We start from the raw sequence: 15,871 nt of genomic DNA, 5'->3' as shown, positions 1-15,871 counted from the left end.
ATTGAATTTATCAATCAATTCAAATCAATTTTATCTCTCTCTTTCTCTTTCTTCCTCTTTCTTTCTCTCGAACTTTAAATAATAAATAAATAAGATTTATGAGATATATATAAATATAAATAAGACATTATATATATATATATATATATATATATATATATATATATGTATGAAATAGACTAAAAATGAATTTATCTTTTATACGATCTAAAGGCGACAATTTCATCAAATAAATCGATCGGTCGATCGATCGATCGATCGATCGTAACTACTACGATGTAATCGTTAATTCTCGTGGGAATTATTAATGCGCGGCTTATGTCAAAGCGGCTGATCGATTAACACAGGCTCTTCCCAAGTGCTGCTGCAGTTCAGATATATATATATATATATATATATATATATATATATATATATATATATGAAGCATATATATGTATGATATACATACATACATTACAGGCACACGCTCCTTTGGTACTCTCTTTGATCGAACTAACTTTTCGCTTTTATCGCATTAACGTTGATCGTAAATCGCATAAAACTCGCCGAAAAAAAAAAAAGGAAAAGAGTAAGCCAATGATAAAATGGCAACTCTAAAAATTCTTATCAAAGAGTAAATATGTATAATTAATGACGGTAAGGGATCTATCAAAGCGTAAAAGAAAACGAAAAATCATTGGTGTACGAAAAACGTGAAGAAAATTAAAAAATGGCCAAAACGATTTGAAGAGATTTTAATCGTCCACGAAATATATATATATATACATATATATATATATATATATAATATAAAGTACATTTTCAAAACGAAACCTCCTCGCGTTTTATTCTTTCTCTATTTTTTCGTTTTCTCTTTTTCGATGTAACACGTCAATTCTGTAACCTAAATTTAAAGAAGAGGAAATAGAGTTCATTCAATTTATCTAATAAATATAATTATATTCTTATATATAAATAAAATACGAGTTGTTATTTTACGATAATTGGATATATGAAATGAAATAAATAAATAAGAAAGGAAGAGAAACATTAAATGCAATTATAATAGAACGAATAGAAATTCAACGAGATTCTAAATGTAATAACAAGAATAAAATAGAGATGGAGAAGAAAACATCGTGTTCTTCTCGCGTAATAAATCGACGTATTAACTTACTCTCATAATCAAGTTAGTCCTCCTTTAAAAAAGCAACCTTTTTAAAATCCCCCAAAGTCTGAATCCCTTTTTCAAGCCTTTTTGAACCTATTTAGAATGACCTCCTTCGTAACATTGAAAAATTAAATCTGGCAATTAACTTTACATCTAGATTACCAAATCCAGGTATAGACTAAACATAGTATATAACTACACATAGCTTGTACGGACTAATTTTGCGATACATAGGCCGCATAATACGTACGAGTAATATCCTCAGGGCAGAGGGAATTCACGTACAGTAAACTTCGAGATGCCATATAGCCGAAGGAAGTGAATTTTGTTTCAACAATCTCTCTCCACCATAGATATCCTGGATTATCGTGTATATCATCTCCTTGTTGTTTAGAGAAACAACCCTCGATATTATCTCTTAACGCCTACTCGAATACTCGATTATTACTCTATTACACGATGTTCCTACTTCGTTTACTTTAACTACGTTTACGATAACGATCGTATTCCTATATATGAACTTTAATCATTTACAAAATTATCGATATAAATTATATTACGTATGTAAATAATTTTTATTAAATAAATATCGTATTAAATGTCAAACGTGGATCGTGAGAGACGTGATCAACGATGAATAAAAAAAAAAAAAAAAAAGAAATAAAGAAAAAAAAAACCAAAAAGAAAATGAAGCACGAAAAAAAAAGAAAACAAAAAAAAAATTGAATTTCATAGATACATATATACATACATATGTAACGTCACAGTGATTGAACAATCGGCTTAGGGGTTAGCGTCGGCTTGCGTTTTCACACCCTTTACAACAGATTCACTCTGCCACATACGTCGGCTTATTGTCAGATACTCCAATGTTCTAGCTGTATCATCCTTAATCTTCCCATATTTCTCGTAAATTTCCTATCTGGGACGCTCTTAATACTTCTAAAGCGTATACGATAAACCACCAACAGTCAATGACATAGCGTTATGTGAATCTACGTGTATATGTATATGTCAAACAAGGTCATAAAAATGTTAATACGTAGCCGTAGTGTTTATCTTCGTACTAATCACCAGTAATTTATTTTACGGAGAAATTACTATTATACATTTTACGTATTTCCCTTTTTTTCTCTTTTTCTTTTCTTTCTTTCTTCTTTGTTTCTTTTTATCTTTTTTTTTTTTTTTATTATTTAACATATTAACACAATGCGTTTATATAAATTTTATCAATTCTCTCTCTCTCTCTCTCTCTCTCTCTCTCTCTCTCTCTTCTCCAATGATATCTCGCATCGACCATTTTTCATGTTAAATTTACGACGTAGCGACGATTGTTATTATCCTCCAAAACGTATCGTTATACTGTATTTACCATAACAATAAATTTTACAATAAATTATGTAAGGTTAGAGAAAAAAGAAAAAGAATTAAAAATTAACGGAACGTCATTAACATTATCGATATCGTTTGTACGTAATTATAATAATGTAATATTAATAATGATAAGTGCGTCAAAGGATGTGATATATGTTAAAGACAAATGAAAAGCAGAAGCAAAAAAAAAAAAAAGAACTTTTTAAAACGAAAACGCTATCCACCATTATCATCATTCTAGTGTATGGATTCCTACAGCGGCAACGATTGCACACCAGTTGCAGAAATACTTCCATCATCCACCGCAATCGTGCGCTCTCACCAAACAAGCTAGTTTAACGTACCGCAAAAACAGCCGGTTTTTCCAAGTCATCCAGCCAATTCAACCCATGCGGATTCTATCTTTCAACGTACCAATGAAATTACAAATATACTTTCTCCGTTACAAATCCATAAATCCGTCGGGCGAGTTTTGCACGACCTTTGATTTTTACACCTCTGCATTTATCAAATATTCGCTGCACGATATGTCGTTAAAGAGATATTTAAAAAAAAAAAAAAGAGAAAAAAGAAAAAAGCAAGAAGAAAAGAAAAAAATTACGAAAAGAGAAAAAACTTTTTAACGTTAAATTAATCTCACGAAATCCTTATCGTATGAAAAAGCTCAAATTATTAAACGTTTAATAATTTTACGAAAGAAGAAAAAACTTTTTAACGTTAAATTAATCTCACGAAATCCTTATCGTATGAAAAAGTTCAAATTATTAAACGTTTAATAATTTTCTAAATATCTCCTCTATTTATATGTGTATACATATATATTTATATTTATATATACATATGTATATATATATATATAAAAAAACTCACCAGTTACGAGAAGAAGGATAAAAAGCAGTCGTGTGGAGAACACGAGGTTTCGCCGCTCCACGTGGCTCGGTGTTACTTTCCATGCCCGTCGAAGGATACCTCGAACGAACTTCATTTTTGACGTTAATCGAAATTTTTCTCCGAAGAACGAACCTCCCGAAAAAAATATTTTACTTTATAATGATAATAAAGATAAAGAAAGAAAGAAAGAAAGAAAGAAAGAAAGAAAGAATGAAAGAAAGAAAGAGAGAAAGAAAGATGGAGAGGGTAGAGACCTATCAAGGCGGAGGACTTATCGCCCTCCGCCCTCTCCTCGAAGGAGGAGAAGGTCGAATTAACTGTCCTCGCAGAACTCTTTATGTTTATTAATCTCCCTTTTCTTATTTATAATATATAGAATTTAATAATGATCTATGTGCACACACGAAACCTCCTGTCCATAACCAAACCGATCAGTACTCGTCGCACCGAGCGTCAGCGAGAGACTGACCGGCTGCTCGCGCTCGAGTCGAATCAAGTTTCGCGGTGAATCGGTCCTCGGGTGTATACGGTTATCTTCGTTGACGCTCGGTTCCTTCGTTTTGCTCACGATACCGACCTTTTAACAACTGTGTACGTACGTACGTAACTTAGTATACGTATGTATCCGTATACGAACGTATACCTTACGTATTTCCATTTGTATTTGTTTATACATATGTATATATAATGTGCGTGTGGATTTTCACGTCATGCGCGGCTGTAGGGGGAGGAGAAAGGAGGCAATACGAGTTTCTAGAAGCTTACGAGAACCTCAGACCACAATCTCAAACCTACTCCTCCTTCTCCTCTTTTCCTTTTCTCCTTCTATCCCTTCCCATCATTTTACCAATCCTCATCCCTTCGAGACCATCTTACACAATCCTCCTTCGCTCTCTAACCCTCACCTTAAGAGTACATCTATATACCTATGGCAGCCACCATCCTGTTACGTTACCAGCTTCGTCCACCCTTCCTATCTCTCGTCTCTCTCTTCCCCCTTCTCGTTCCTCCCTTCCTCCCTCCATCCCTCCATCTCTCCTTCATACCCCTTTCTCTTTATCTCTAGCGAATACCATCAACCACCAACCAAACTTGGCCTGCAACCTCAAAGACCGAGAGAGCTCGGTGTAACTTTACGCTCACACCGCCGATGCCACCGCTAACGCAAATTAAATAGTTCACCGCACACGCGGCCGATTAACTTTTTATCCGCCATTACCTATCCCTTGGCCTTTTCCATTTACTCAAAATTGTTTGCACAACGTTTTATTATCTTCTCGTCTTTTAAAACTTTACAAATCAAATGTCGTAATAATTTATTATAACTTATCTTTCATAATGGAAAATTAATTTGCATAATTTCTAATAAATCAAATGACAGATACAAATAATAATGATTACCTGTATAATATTCGTGTTTATTAATAAATCCACTCTTGGAAATAATAAAATTTCATCGTACCATCCGTGATTGTTCAGAAGATAAAATACCTCTTCTGATGATTATAAAAGTATTTCTAAAAAATTACAATTTGATTAATAATATTTATCGCCCCTTAATGATGACCCTTGATTATGATTGATGATCATGAATAATCTATTAACTTACATGCGCAATAAGTAAATCGATCGTTTAATATCGAAACAGTATTTGACATAACATTTTCCTTGATGATAATAATATTTTCATTGTTTCAATTTTCTGCCTATTGAACGTCGAATATGATTTATTCTCTTTCAGTATCACTTCGCAAACACGTATTTTACTTATCACATATATATTTTCTATTTTCTTTGTACGTACAGTTTTTTTATCTATTAATGAAAATGAAAAAAAAAAGAAATATATATATATATATAATGCATATTGTAAATAATGCATTTACAATGAAAGAATTAAAGTTAAAATATAAAATCAGAGAATTAAAATTAAAATCATAGAATTGTACCAGGTTGTATTAATTTACTAGAGACTTTTATGAAATCACTAGTTAGTACCAGACGAGAGGGCGCTTAAAGCGACGCTACAAGGGAGCCCTCTAGGCGGGAACTACAAATATAAAAAAGATGCGTGATTGTTTTTCTCTGTTCCAACTTGTCATTCAGTGTACATATGATTTCTAGAGGAAGTATAATAAAGTTTGTTGTTATTGTATCATATATGAAATTCACTTAAATCTACGATATAAAATACTTCAAGTTATGTAAAAAAAAATGGTTGACTTTAAGAATCTAGAACGGGCGTTAAAGCAATTGAGAGAAAATGTTGCAGAATTTTCAATCGGTGCAGTCTGCAAAGATGACTACAGACCTACAGATGAGAAGATTGAAATTTTAAGAAAATCAATTCATCGCTTAACCTCTAGAACGATAATGCTTAAAGCTACAAAAGATAACAGTATTGTTATAATTTTATTATCAAGATATCTCTTTCATTGTATTCCCATAAATAATAACAATTTCATATTTTTAGCATTAACTGAGGAAGTGCCTACAAACAATATGGAAGATACTTTTCAAAGGCTACAAGAAGATACAGCTAAAGCAATTATAAATAATATTGCAATTGAACAATGTCTACATAGTAGTACTATACTGGATGTTATGTCTGACAAACATCAAACTGACGTTCAGGAGTATGACCAAATATCTTGTAAAAAAGAAGAAAATATATTATTATTATTTATTTGCAAATAATAATATAAAATATTATTTAAAAATTAATTATCTATATAGGAAAATGTACACGGCTATGAAGAAGTTATTTATGTTAAATGATGCCATTTTATCGACTCAGCAATCTGTTCAAAATGCATTTAAAAAACAATTGGATTTAAAGATTCAATGTCAGAAAGTAATATTTGACCATCATAGCTTTTTAAAGGAGAAGGAAGAGCAAAGAAAGCAAAAGTTACAGAAAACAAATCCTACCGTAGTAAAGTAAGCCATTAAGTCAATATAACTTTCACTTGATTAAAATTATAAAGAGTATGTCCAATAATTGCACTATTTACCATTTTATATTATTGTTTTTACAGAAATAAAGAAAAAATGATGAGAAATATAAACAAGATAAATGTAATGAAAAAACTTATCACTAATTTCATAGCAACTTCAGGAGAACTCTTGATGAAAGAACCTTTCTTATTAGAAATGTTAGAAAAACATGCAGAATTAATTAACGAAGAAACAACAAGAAAAATAACAGAGAATGCTAACAAGGACAAAGTGTAAAAGTGTAGAAAATGTTTCCTTTTTCTTTCTGTATTTTTTCTTTTTTTGTTTTTTTTTTATACTTTTATACGACAATGATGTAATCATAATAATAAATATTAATATTTTTAATAAGTTTTTGCATTTCATATGAAAATGTTCAATAAAATTTATGCGAATCGATGGACAAAGAATTGCAATGAAGATATTAAAATATATGTTTCGACCGATGATTTGATCTATTTATATTAGTATTACAAATATCTCGCTTTTCTTTTGATTATGAAAAAGAAAAAGAAACATTAAAGATACTTATCTGATTGTTAACTATCAAATAGAGAGTATTTTGATAAAAAAATGATATTTCTCGCAATATTCTTATTCGTATATACATACATTCAACAAAATAGATTGGCAAATACATATGTTGCATTATAATAATAATAATAATAATAATAATAATAATAATAATAATCTTTTCTACATACTGTTTTGTTTTCATTTTTTCATATCAATCACAAACTTAAAGTGCAGGGCAATAAATTGAAAGAATTTTAACTTTTCATAAAGTAGATAGATAAAAGATAAGAGAGAAAAAATAGATGCATAGAAATGTGAAAAGTGTACTAAAACAAATTTCTTTCATAAACGGAGATGAAATATATCAAAATATGAACATTTTCGTATAGTTCCACGTGTATCATATTAATCGTTCATTTGAAAAAGAAATGATATCATGCAATTGATAAGATTATTAGTACATATTCACATTGCATCAATTATATTTCCATTTTCTTTTAACTGCCTCTTAAAAACCACCAATTTTTCTTTGGTGCCGTCATGCTTATGCAATAATAGAAGTTTAACCACACATTTTCAATGTGGCTATTTGATAGATATAATAATACACAGTTTATTATTCATTGTTATATACATATATATGTATACACGTGTGTGTATGGTATGTGCGGGCGCGCGCAATTGGTGAGGGAGTGAGAGAACGTTGAAGCTACTACACTCTCTTTACTTTGGGCTTTTCTTAGCATTTCTTTATTTTTTTTTCTTTTTTTTTTCATTTTTATTTATTTATTTATTTATTTATTTATTTATTTATTTATTATGTGCATTTTTTTTCCCCTTGGTGCAATGCTTCCTTTCTATGTACAAAATAACATTTAGTTACACTGACTCCCTCCCCTTATATTTACTTTCACAAATATGTATGTCAAAAAAGATCTGCATGTTTTTCTTAGTTCTCTTCGTCAAATGCGCATGCATACATACTCAGATGAAATTACCAACAAGCACGAGAGCTGCCAATTCCATAAAAATAGCTATTATTTGCTGAGCATCTCTTATTGAATGTTATGTCGATAAACTATGCATAACTGAACACACAGGTAATTCTTTGATATTAAGTGGAATAAATAGCTATAATTTAATTGTCAGTAATATAAGAAATTATGATCAAAAATCATTAGTATGTTTGGAGACAAAAAAAAAAAAGAACATTCTTTCGATCTTAACATAACATGGTATGTATGTATGTATTGTATGTATTGTATGTATTGTATGTATTGTATGTATGTAAATGAAAATATTACAGCGTTCATACAGAAATTGAGATCTACACACAGACTGAGCTTATATTTCATTTAACAGATATAAATAATATTGAGAAAACGTTGGAAAAGAAAAAGAAAAATAAAGGGAAAATAAAAGAAAAAGAAAAACAAAAGAATGATCCAACAGAAAATATTAAAGCATTTGATATTAACCAAATATCTTAATCTATCAAAAATGCAGCATTGACTAATTATTTCTTTTGTATAATTATTTAAATATCTTACAGAAGTAATGAAAGGAAAGCAAGATAGAGCATTTGTATTATCGAATTATACATTGGAATAATGAATATCATGACGATATAACGATACATCCTGTTCCCAGCAAAAATGCATGACCATAGAGACAATAATATCATCGATCCTAGGAAACAAAAGTTTTGATATATACATGTATACATACATATATATATATATACACACACACACATATATATATATATATATATGTATATATTCGGTGTATATGTATACGTACGTCGCTCTTGGTCCAAATCATCTTATCCAATTCGTAAAGATAGGACTTAAAGCATACAAACTCAATCCTTGGAATACAATATCACTGTGTAACAATATATGTATAACGGTCCTTCTATGGGACAGGTGTACAGGAGTAGTAGTAGTAGTAGTAGTAGTAGTAGTAGTAGTAGTAGTAGTAGTAGTAGTAGTACTAGTAGTAGTAGTAGTAGTAGTAGTAGTAGTAGTAGTAACAAAATTACAATCTCGATCTCAGGCATGTATTACTCACAACCATACTTTTTATCCAGCAATCAGCCATATTATATTAAAAATCGCCTAACCGAGTTTTATGACCTAGATCGGCTGCATAACGGGCAGCAGGGTCGCGTGTTTTATCCACGATCATTATTATTCATCCCTCTTATTACTTAAGTCTTATTTAAAATTCAATATGAGATTTCCTTTGGACTTTTCGCGTTATCTTCACGTAAATTTTCTTTTTTGTTTCTTTTACTTCTTCTTTTTTTTTCTTTTTTGTTACTTTTTCCACATTTTTTTCCTCACTTCTTTATCTATTTACTTTGTTTTCATTTTCCTTCGAACAACAATATCACCGCAAGAAATATGATCATTTTTCTTGTTTCTCTCTCTCTCTCTCTCTCTTGTTTTTCTGTTCTTTTTTCTCTTTTTTTTTCTTTTTTTTTTTTTTTTAACGTAGGGGCGAGTACGTTTATATACACGCGCGCTACACTGCGGGATACACACTATCTACAGCACGAAATATTGGGGAAAAAAAAAAAAAAAAAGTTTCGTCCCTTAAGAGACTTCCTCGTTGCGGCGAAGAACTCAAAAAAAAAAAAAAATAAAAAAAAAGAAAAAGAAAAAAATATGTATTAAAAAAAAAAAAAAAAAAAAAAAAAAAACAACATTTCTCTCATTTCCACATATGCACACATGCACAAACACTTTTGGACACTTCACTGTTTATTATTTTCGTATATCTTACTGTAAAATGTCTATTTGTTTCGTCATTGTTGCAGCGCAACTGCAATGTTACAAAAGGAACGATACTATCCATTAAGATCCGACGAGTAAATTTGAATGACGATCGAGAACCTATTTTTCCATTATCGATCTCTTAAACATCTCTCTGACCTTTCGATACCGTTCCACATATCCTCAAAATAAAATAATAATACGTATATGAATAAACCTATTGCCGATCTTAATTAAATATATCAATGTATCCATGATTTCATTATACATTAACACTCGACAACGGTACATAATCATTTGATAGAAAATTTCATTTTTCAATCTGTTCGATTTTTACAACCTTGCTACCCCCGTACAACGATAGCGAACAGGTTACTTTGTTAGATTACTATATATAAAAGAAATAATAATAATAAAAACCAAAATAAAAAAAAAGAAATAAAAATGTTTTTTTGCCAGCTAACTTGCTAAAACTCAACATTTCATACAGAAATCATCATAGTAATAACAATTTTTTCCCTTCTATTCTCTTTTCTCGTTTTTGTTACAAATTCGCAATGTTCTAAAAATCCATAATCATCGCTTACATATTACAAGAACACAATGCTTCTTTTTTTTTTTTTTTTTTGTTTTAAAATTCTTTATTTTATGCTCTCTGAATAATTAATGAGAAAGAGGAAATTCTATTAACCTCGGATTATAAAGTTGCATTTTTAAATGCTTACATTATAGTCTATACAGCTATTAAGAATTTGTTTGTTATAATGAAATAAATACAACAAATATTTGTAATTCGTATAAATTGAATTCACTTACCCCCTTAAGAGCTATTTAAAAAATAAGCTAAACGATAAGTTAAAGCTATTTTCAATTGGGGGTATTACGTGTTTATAAATTATACTACAAATAATAAGATCGACGTAAAAAATTCGATCGTAATATATATATATATATATATATATATATATATATATATATATATATATGTATATATGTATGTATATATATATATGTATCAATCACATTCACTTCGGATATCTATTTTGCTAAAAAAATTTTTATTAGTAAACATTAATGTTATTTATGCAATAATATGTTACATAAATTACATGGATAAAAATTCATTTTAAATAAAAAGATACTATATTTTTGTAGCAATTTGTAACATCAATTCTTAATAAGCAACACAATATTATAAATTCTTTAAACAGTAATCTGTGCCCTACCGTTAAAACTACGAAGAATTGCAAATTTGTAACAAAATTATTTACTACAATATTCAAAATTCTTTTTTTACTTGCTCCTTTATTTATCGACAAGGGCTACCAAAATCCATTTTCCACCCTTTTCTATTTAAACGGGCATATTCATATTAAGTATCTCTTCATCGTTCGAGCTCATAATAAGGACATTGGTGTGCATTTTTATCATTTAAAGCAACACCTTTACAGTTTTGATATTATACAAATAACACCATTTTCAATGAGTCCTTAGTAAAGTTTTTCACAATAAAAATTCACAATATTATAATTTGCATCACATTTAATCGTTTTCGCATCTAGCACTTATTTTGCGTGTGATGTTTTTTGGTAGTCTAAATATAGTAAGAAACCTGCTCGCTTAACTTAGCAATACCTTCAGATGATAAAAGTTTCATTTAGAAAACTGTCCTGATCAATATTCTGTCTATTGCAGGTATTTTTTTAGCTCTCTCTCTCTCTCTCTCTCTCTCTCTCGCTTTTCTTTTCTTTTTCTCTTTTCTTCCTTTTTCTTTTTTTTTCCTTTTTTCTTCTTTTTTTCTTTTTTTTTCTTTTTTTTTTTTTAATAAGCATTACACCTCCTCGTATAACGTGCATCGAAAAAGAAAAAGTATTCTTCGAATTTACAATTTTCTTACATACAATGGTCTAGATTCAAGAAATAATCTATCTCTTGGATCTTCCACTAATGGAACACGAATCAATGATGTTTGTGGCGATTAATACAACGTATTCTGTATGTTCTACCCGATCTTGTCGTAATGTACGTTATGATCTAAAGAGACAAAAATTTCTTTACTTCATCGATATGTTATGTAAAATGGAATTCGCGACTTTTCTTTTTTTTTTTGTTTTTTTTTTGTTTTTTGTTTTTTGTTTTTTTCAATATATGATTCTTATGCAATAATTTGTTGGAAGGCATGAAACCGAAATTAATACTGTTCTTTTACAGTTATGTTTCAACATTTTTTTTCATTATTACTCTCAACGCATACCACACAAATTGAAGACCTTTAAATAATAATAAAACATAAATGTTTTATAATGACAGCATATGCTTGCACATGAAGAGATACTTTTGCACATGATATTCGTTATGTGCAATTAACAGCAAAATCACTCAGAGTGCATTTATTTACACACGTTGCTGCGAGCTTAGGGTATATTATCGTGTTTTTATTTAGAAAATTGGCAGGCAGTGTATATATCAAAGAAATAATATCCATAGATACAAATGATATACTAGTGATTTTTATATTACAGTTTATATAACGCAGCACATCCCACAAATCAGTCACAAATTCCTAAGTGCACGATTTCCTACCATTCTTTTCAAACGTTCTATTTGGGGTAAAAAAAAAAAAAAAAAAAAAAAAAAAAGAAATGATAAATTTATATTCATTTCCCATTCATCTTTACGAATATGTTTTTATAAAAAGAAGTACAATTTTTTTTTTTTTTTCAATTCATATATAAATACACAACAATAATTATCTCATGAAAGCACTCGCCACACAATATTAAAGAGAGTCATAAAAGAAAACAAAATCAGGTAGAACATATAGAAAAATGACTATATAATAATTAAAATGCCCACAGTTTATTTGACATGGATAAGTAGAGCCTATGAAAATTGTTTATAATTAAACATAAATGATCGCGTATCGTTTTCGAACACACATACAACGTGTTAAATTGTTTACTTGGAATATATATATATATATATATATATATATATCTTTGTACATATTTATAAAACATTCGAATATAATGACGGATTCGTGGAATTGCCTATATATAATTTAATATTTGTGTATTTGTGTGAGCTTCATATTATTAATGAATAATATTTTATGTTATGTGTATAGTATTTTTACTTTCCATTTTTAATTTCTCTCTCTCTCACTCTCTCTCTCTCTCTCTCTCTTTATATATATATATATATATATATATATATATATATATATATATATATATATATATATATAATATCTAACGAAATTGAAATTATAATCATTTAATATAAAATCCTACCAAAGCATATTGATTATTCAATATTTCAGGAAAAATTTCTTTCCTTTTTTTTATTTTTATACAACAGGAAGGAAGATCCAGACCTGAAAAATATATTTAGTAATTTTACAAAAGGAATTGGCATATCCAGTTAAGTTACACGTTTACGTTTATTCTTTCAATACAACGCATTATATATTTCTCTTTCAATCGCTATAAAAACAAACGAAAAAAAAATTTCTCCCATTTGTGTATGTGTATATGTATGTGTAAATATATATATATATATGTATATATATATATATATATTATTTTCACTCCGTTCGGTGCATCTAGGAATTATTGAAGTAGGATGTTAATGCTGCTGCTGCTGCTGTTGTTGTTGTTGCTAACGTATTTCAGTTTCATGCCTTTCGCATTTATAATCAGACTTCATACGAATGTAAATTTTCATTACGAGAAATACGCTACGCTCGATAATTTTCAGGTTTCCCATTACAACGAGAGAGCTCAGCATTGATTTCTCACTTTGTGACGAGATTTTAAATACGTAATAATAATGATCAATCGTGACACGTTCACATATCATTATATTAACGGCGTATATAAACAATGCCACTCGCAATACAAGAAGAGAGTCGTAGGCACAAACGCATTCTTTTCACCTTCGGTACGTCAATTCCTTACTCCTACACACACGTGGATGACCGCTTATCTCTATTGAAATGGTCAGAGAGCCGACGGCTTGTGGCTATTCTCAGTCAGCACTGACAACATTGATAACAAAGTTCATAATAAATGTACGTTGACCGGAGATATTATTATTAATGATGATAATGATGATGGTGATGATGATGATGATGACGATGATAACGATGACGATGATGATGACGATGATGATGACGATGATGATGATGATGATGATGATGATAACGACGATAATGATGGCAATGTGTATGTAATGGTGCTTTATAATAATAATATTAATAATAATAATAATAGCAATAATAATAATAATAATAATAATAAGGTAATAATAATAATAATAATGAATAATAATAATTAATAATTAATAATTAATAATTAATAATTAATAATCAATAACCGTACAAGTAAATGGAAAAGGCAAAATCATTGGAGATGTCGACAATAAAAAAAAAGAGGAAGAAAATAATAATAATAATAATAATAATAATAATAATAATAATAATAATAATAATAATAATAATAATAATAATAATAATAATAGTAATAGCAGCAATAATAATGGCTATGTGGTGGCTCAATTTGAAAACGGTGGCGGAGTCGGCGTGGGTGTCAACGTGACGTTGGTATGCAGCACCGAATCTCTCGAAGCCGATCGACTTCCAGCACGTAGGAGAGTGATAACTTCTTTTTCAGGATCTCCAATGGCTCCAGCGACGGTAGTAACGGCGGTAGTACTAGCAACAGTAGCAATAGCAGTAACAGCAGTAACAGCAACAGCAGCAGCAGCAGCAGTAGTTGTAGTAGTATCTCTATCTTGAGCACCACTACCACCACCTCCACCTCCACCTCCATCTTCGCCTCCACCTTTCCCGCCGTCTCTTCCGCCTTTGCAGATTCTCGCCGTTCCAGGGACTCGATCTCCAAATCCATCAGCACTATTATTCGCGCACTGTTGTACTGACCGCCCAATACCGACGGTATCGGACAGTTATTTCTGCCTTCCACTTTTCTTCTTCTTCCGCTTGAAGAAGCAACAGCATCTGGAAATGAAGCAAACACTAATAGGACTTAGAATCGTTTTCCTTTGAGCTTAGAGCATTGTGACACTGACATGCAGCATAAAACACATTTGACATTCCAAGCGTCGTCAATTGAACTGGCTTTTTTTATGTAATATACATATATCTTCGAAGTAATGCTATCACTTTTTCTCATTACAATCTTTTTCGCGATGATTTACAATAATATTTTTAATAATAAGATTTTAGCTTCCTGGAGTCTCTTGTCCTGTACTCTTTTTCATAGAATATATATATATACATATTATATAAGTTTTTTGTATGCTAAGAGAATATTTCAGAAAACAGTACAGAATGTATCGAAGAGAAAATATTTGTTATAATACAAATGCGATTTTACAAAATAATATTCTTACAGGATGATTAATAATATTTAATTTTATAGATAACCATAACGAATTAATGAGATTAGTGAGAGCATATTAAATGAAAATATGATAACGAAATATACAAGATAAATATTTTCAAAATATTTTGACGAATTAATTATTCATTGATAAAAATAAATAAATGATTTCCTTTTTTTTTTCTTTTTCTTTTTTAACGTTTAAGGAAGATCATATTTTCTTTTGATATTATTTAAAAGAAAAACCTGCATCGGCCAGTTAAATCGAGATAACAAATCAAATTCGGGAATGGATTTTGGATTGGCAGTGGACGTAGGAACTTGCAAATATTTGTGCAGGGTAAATTTTCCACATCGAGGACAATACTTTTCTGCCGGTAAACTTTTCTTTCTGAAAATAGCAGAAATGTATGTAAAATGTTAACGTGCTTTTCTTTAATCGATAAATACATAAAGATGATGGATGAAACAAAAAAAAAAAAAAAGAAAAAAAAAGAATATTTGAAAGATAGATGGAAGATTTTTCATATTTTTTTTTCTTTTTTGCTTTTTAAACAATTATATCCTTCAATATAAATTTAAATTTAATTTCTCTAACGTGCAAACAAAAATATTTCTTTTTTATTATTTACCCTATCAACAAGCATAGATTTATATACGTTTAGCAACTATAAAGAAAAAAAGAAAAAAACAAACAAATAAACAAACAAACAAACAAACGATCAACATAAAAATCAATAGCAATCTTTGGCTAC

The 15,871-nt window shown here is 29.6% G+C and overlaps 3 protein-coding genes and 1 long non-coding RNA gene across 29 annotated transcripts in view; 1 reads left to right on the top strand and 3 right to left on the bottom strand.

Moving 5' to 3' along the window:
• Positions 1-3,889, bottom strand: part of LOC124425775 (Down syndrome cell adhesion molecule-like protein Dscam2) — a 129,499-nt gene extending 125,610 nt beyond the window's left edge. For 5 of the 7 annotated variants that reach the window (XM_046966631.1, XM_046966636.1, XM_046966633.1 and 2 more), the window contains exons 1-2: positions 3,823-3,853; positions 3,398-3,550 (exon numbers count right to left, since the gene is read on the bottom strand). In XM_046966631.1, coding sequence (XP_046822587.1) covers positions 3,398-3,550; positions 3,823-3,838 — 169 coding nt within the window. In that variant the 5' untranslated portion in view covers positions 3,839-3,853. Of the gene's footprint in view, positions 1-3,397; positions 3,551-3,672 lie in introns of all 7 variants that reach the window. The other 2 variants (XM_046966634.1, XM_046966635.1) reach the window with 2 other exon arrangements.
• Positions 3,890-4,822: 933 nt separating this feature from the next.
• Positions 4,823-5,250, bottom strand: LOC124425783. Its single transcript, XR_006942574.1, has 2 exons — positions 5,028-5,250; positions 4,823-4,935 (listed from the first exon to the last, which is right to left on the bottom strand). It is a non-coding gene; the product is annotated as an uncharacterized LOC124425783 (long non-coding RNA).
• A 237-nt stretch (positions 5,251-5,487) lies between these two features.
• On the top strand, positions 5,488-9,638 carry LOC124425780. The gene is made up of 4 exons (XM_046966677.1): positions 5,488-5,816; positions 5,892-6,054; positions 6,155-6,358; positions 6,457-9,638. Exons 1-4 carry the CDS (start codon positions 5,633-5,635, stop codon positions 6,650-6,652), a joined length of 747 nt encoding a protein of 248 aa, XP_046822633.1. The 5' UTR covers positions 5,488-5,632; the 3' UTR covers positions 6,653-9,638.
• Positions 7,520-15,871, bottom strand: part of LOC124425778 (casein kinase I) — a 46,763-nt gene continuing 38,411 nt past the window's right edge. For 14 of the 20 annotated variants that reach the window (XM_046966656.1, XM_046966655.1, XM_046966664.1 and 11 more), the window contains one exon: positions 7,520-14,749. In XM_046966656.1, the coding sequence (XP_046822612.1) occupies positions 14,680-14,749 (70 nt within the window). In that variant the 3' untranslated portion in view covers positions 7,520-14,679. The remainder of the gene's footprint in view (positions 14,750-15,871) is intronic. The other 6 variants (XM_046966658.1, XM_046966666.1, XM_046966661.1 and 3 more) reach the window with 1 other exon arrangement.

The sequence above is a fragment of the Vespa crabro genome, chromosome 7, assembly GCF_910589235.1.
Source record: "Vespa crabro chromosome 7, iyVesCrab1.2, whole genome shotgun sequence".
Classification (NCBI taxonomy): domain Eukaryota; kingdom Metazoa; phylum Arthropoda; class Insecta; order Hymenoptera; family Vespidae; genus Vespa; species Vespa crabro.
Note: the sequence above shows the minus strand (reverse complement) of the source record. Positions and strands in the feature narration are given on the sequence as shown.

Bases quoted from the DNA above. Each gene is read 5' to 3' on its own strand.
- LOC124425780 (XM_046966677.1), top strand. From the start codon at position 5,633: ATGGTTGACTTTAAGAATCTAGAACGGGCGTTAAAGCAATTGAGAGAA. The intron at 6,055-6,154 runs GTATGACCAAAT...TTATCTATATAG, and splicing joins CATCAAACTGACGTTCAGGA to GAAAATGTACACGGCTATGA. The intron at 6,359-6,456 runs GTAAGCCATTAA...TTGTTTTTACAG, and splicing joins ACAAATCCTACCGTAGTAAA to AAATAAAGAAAAAATGATGA.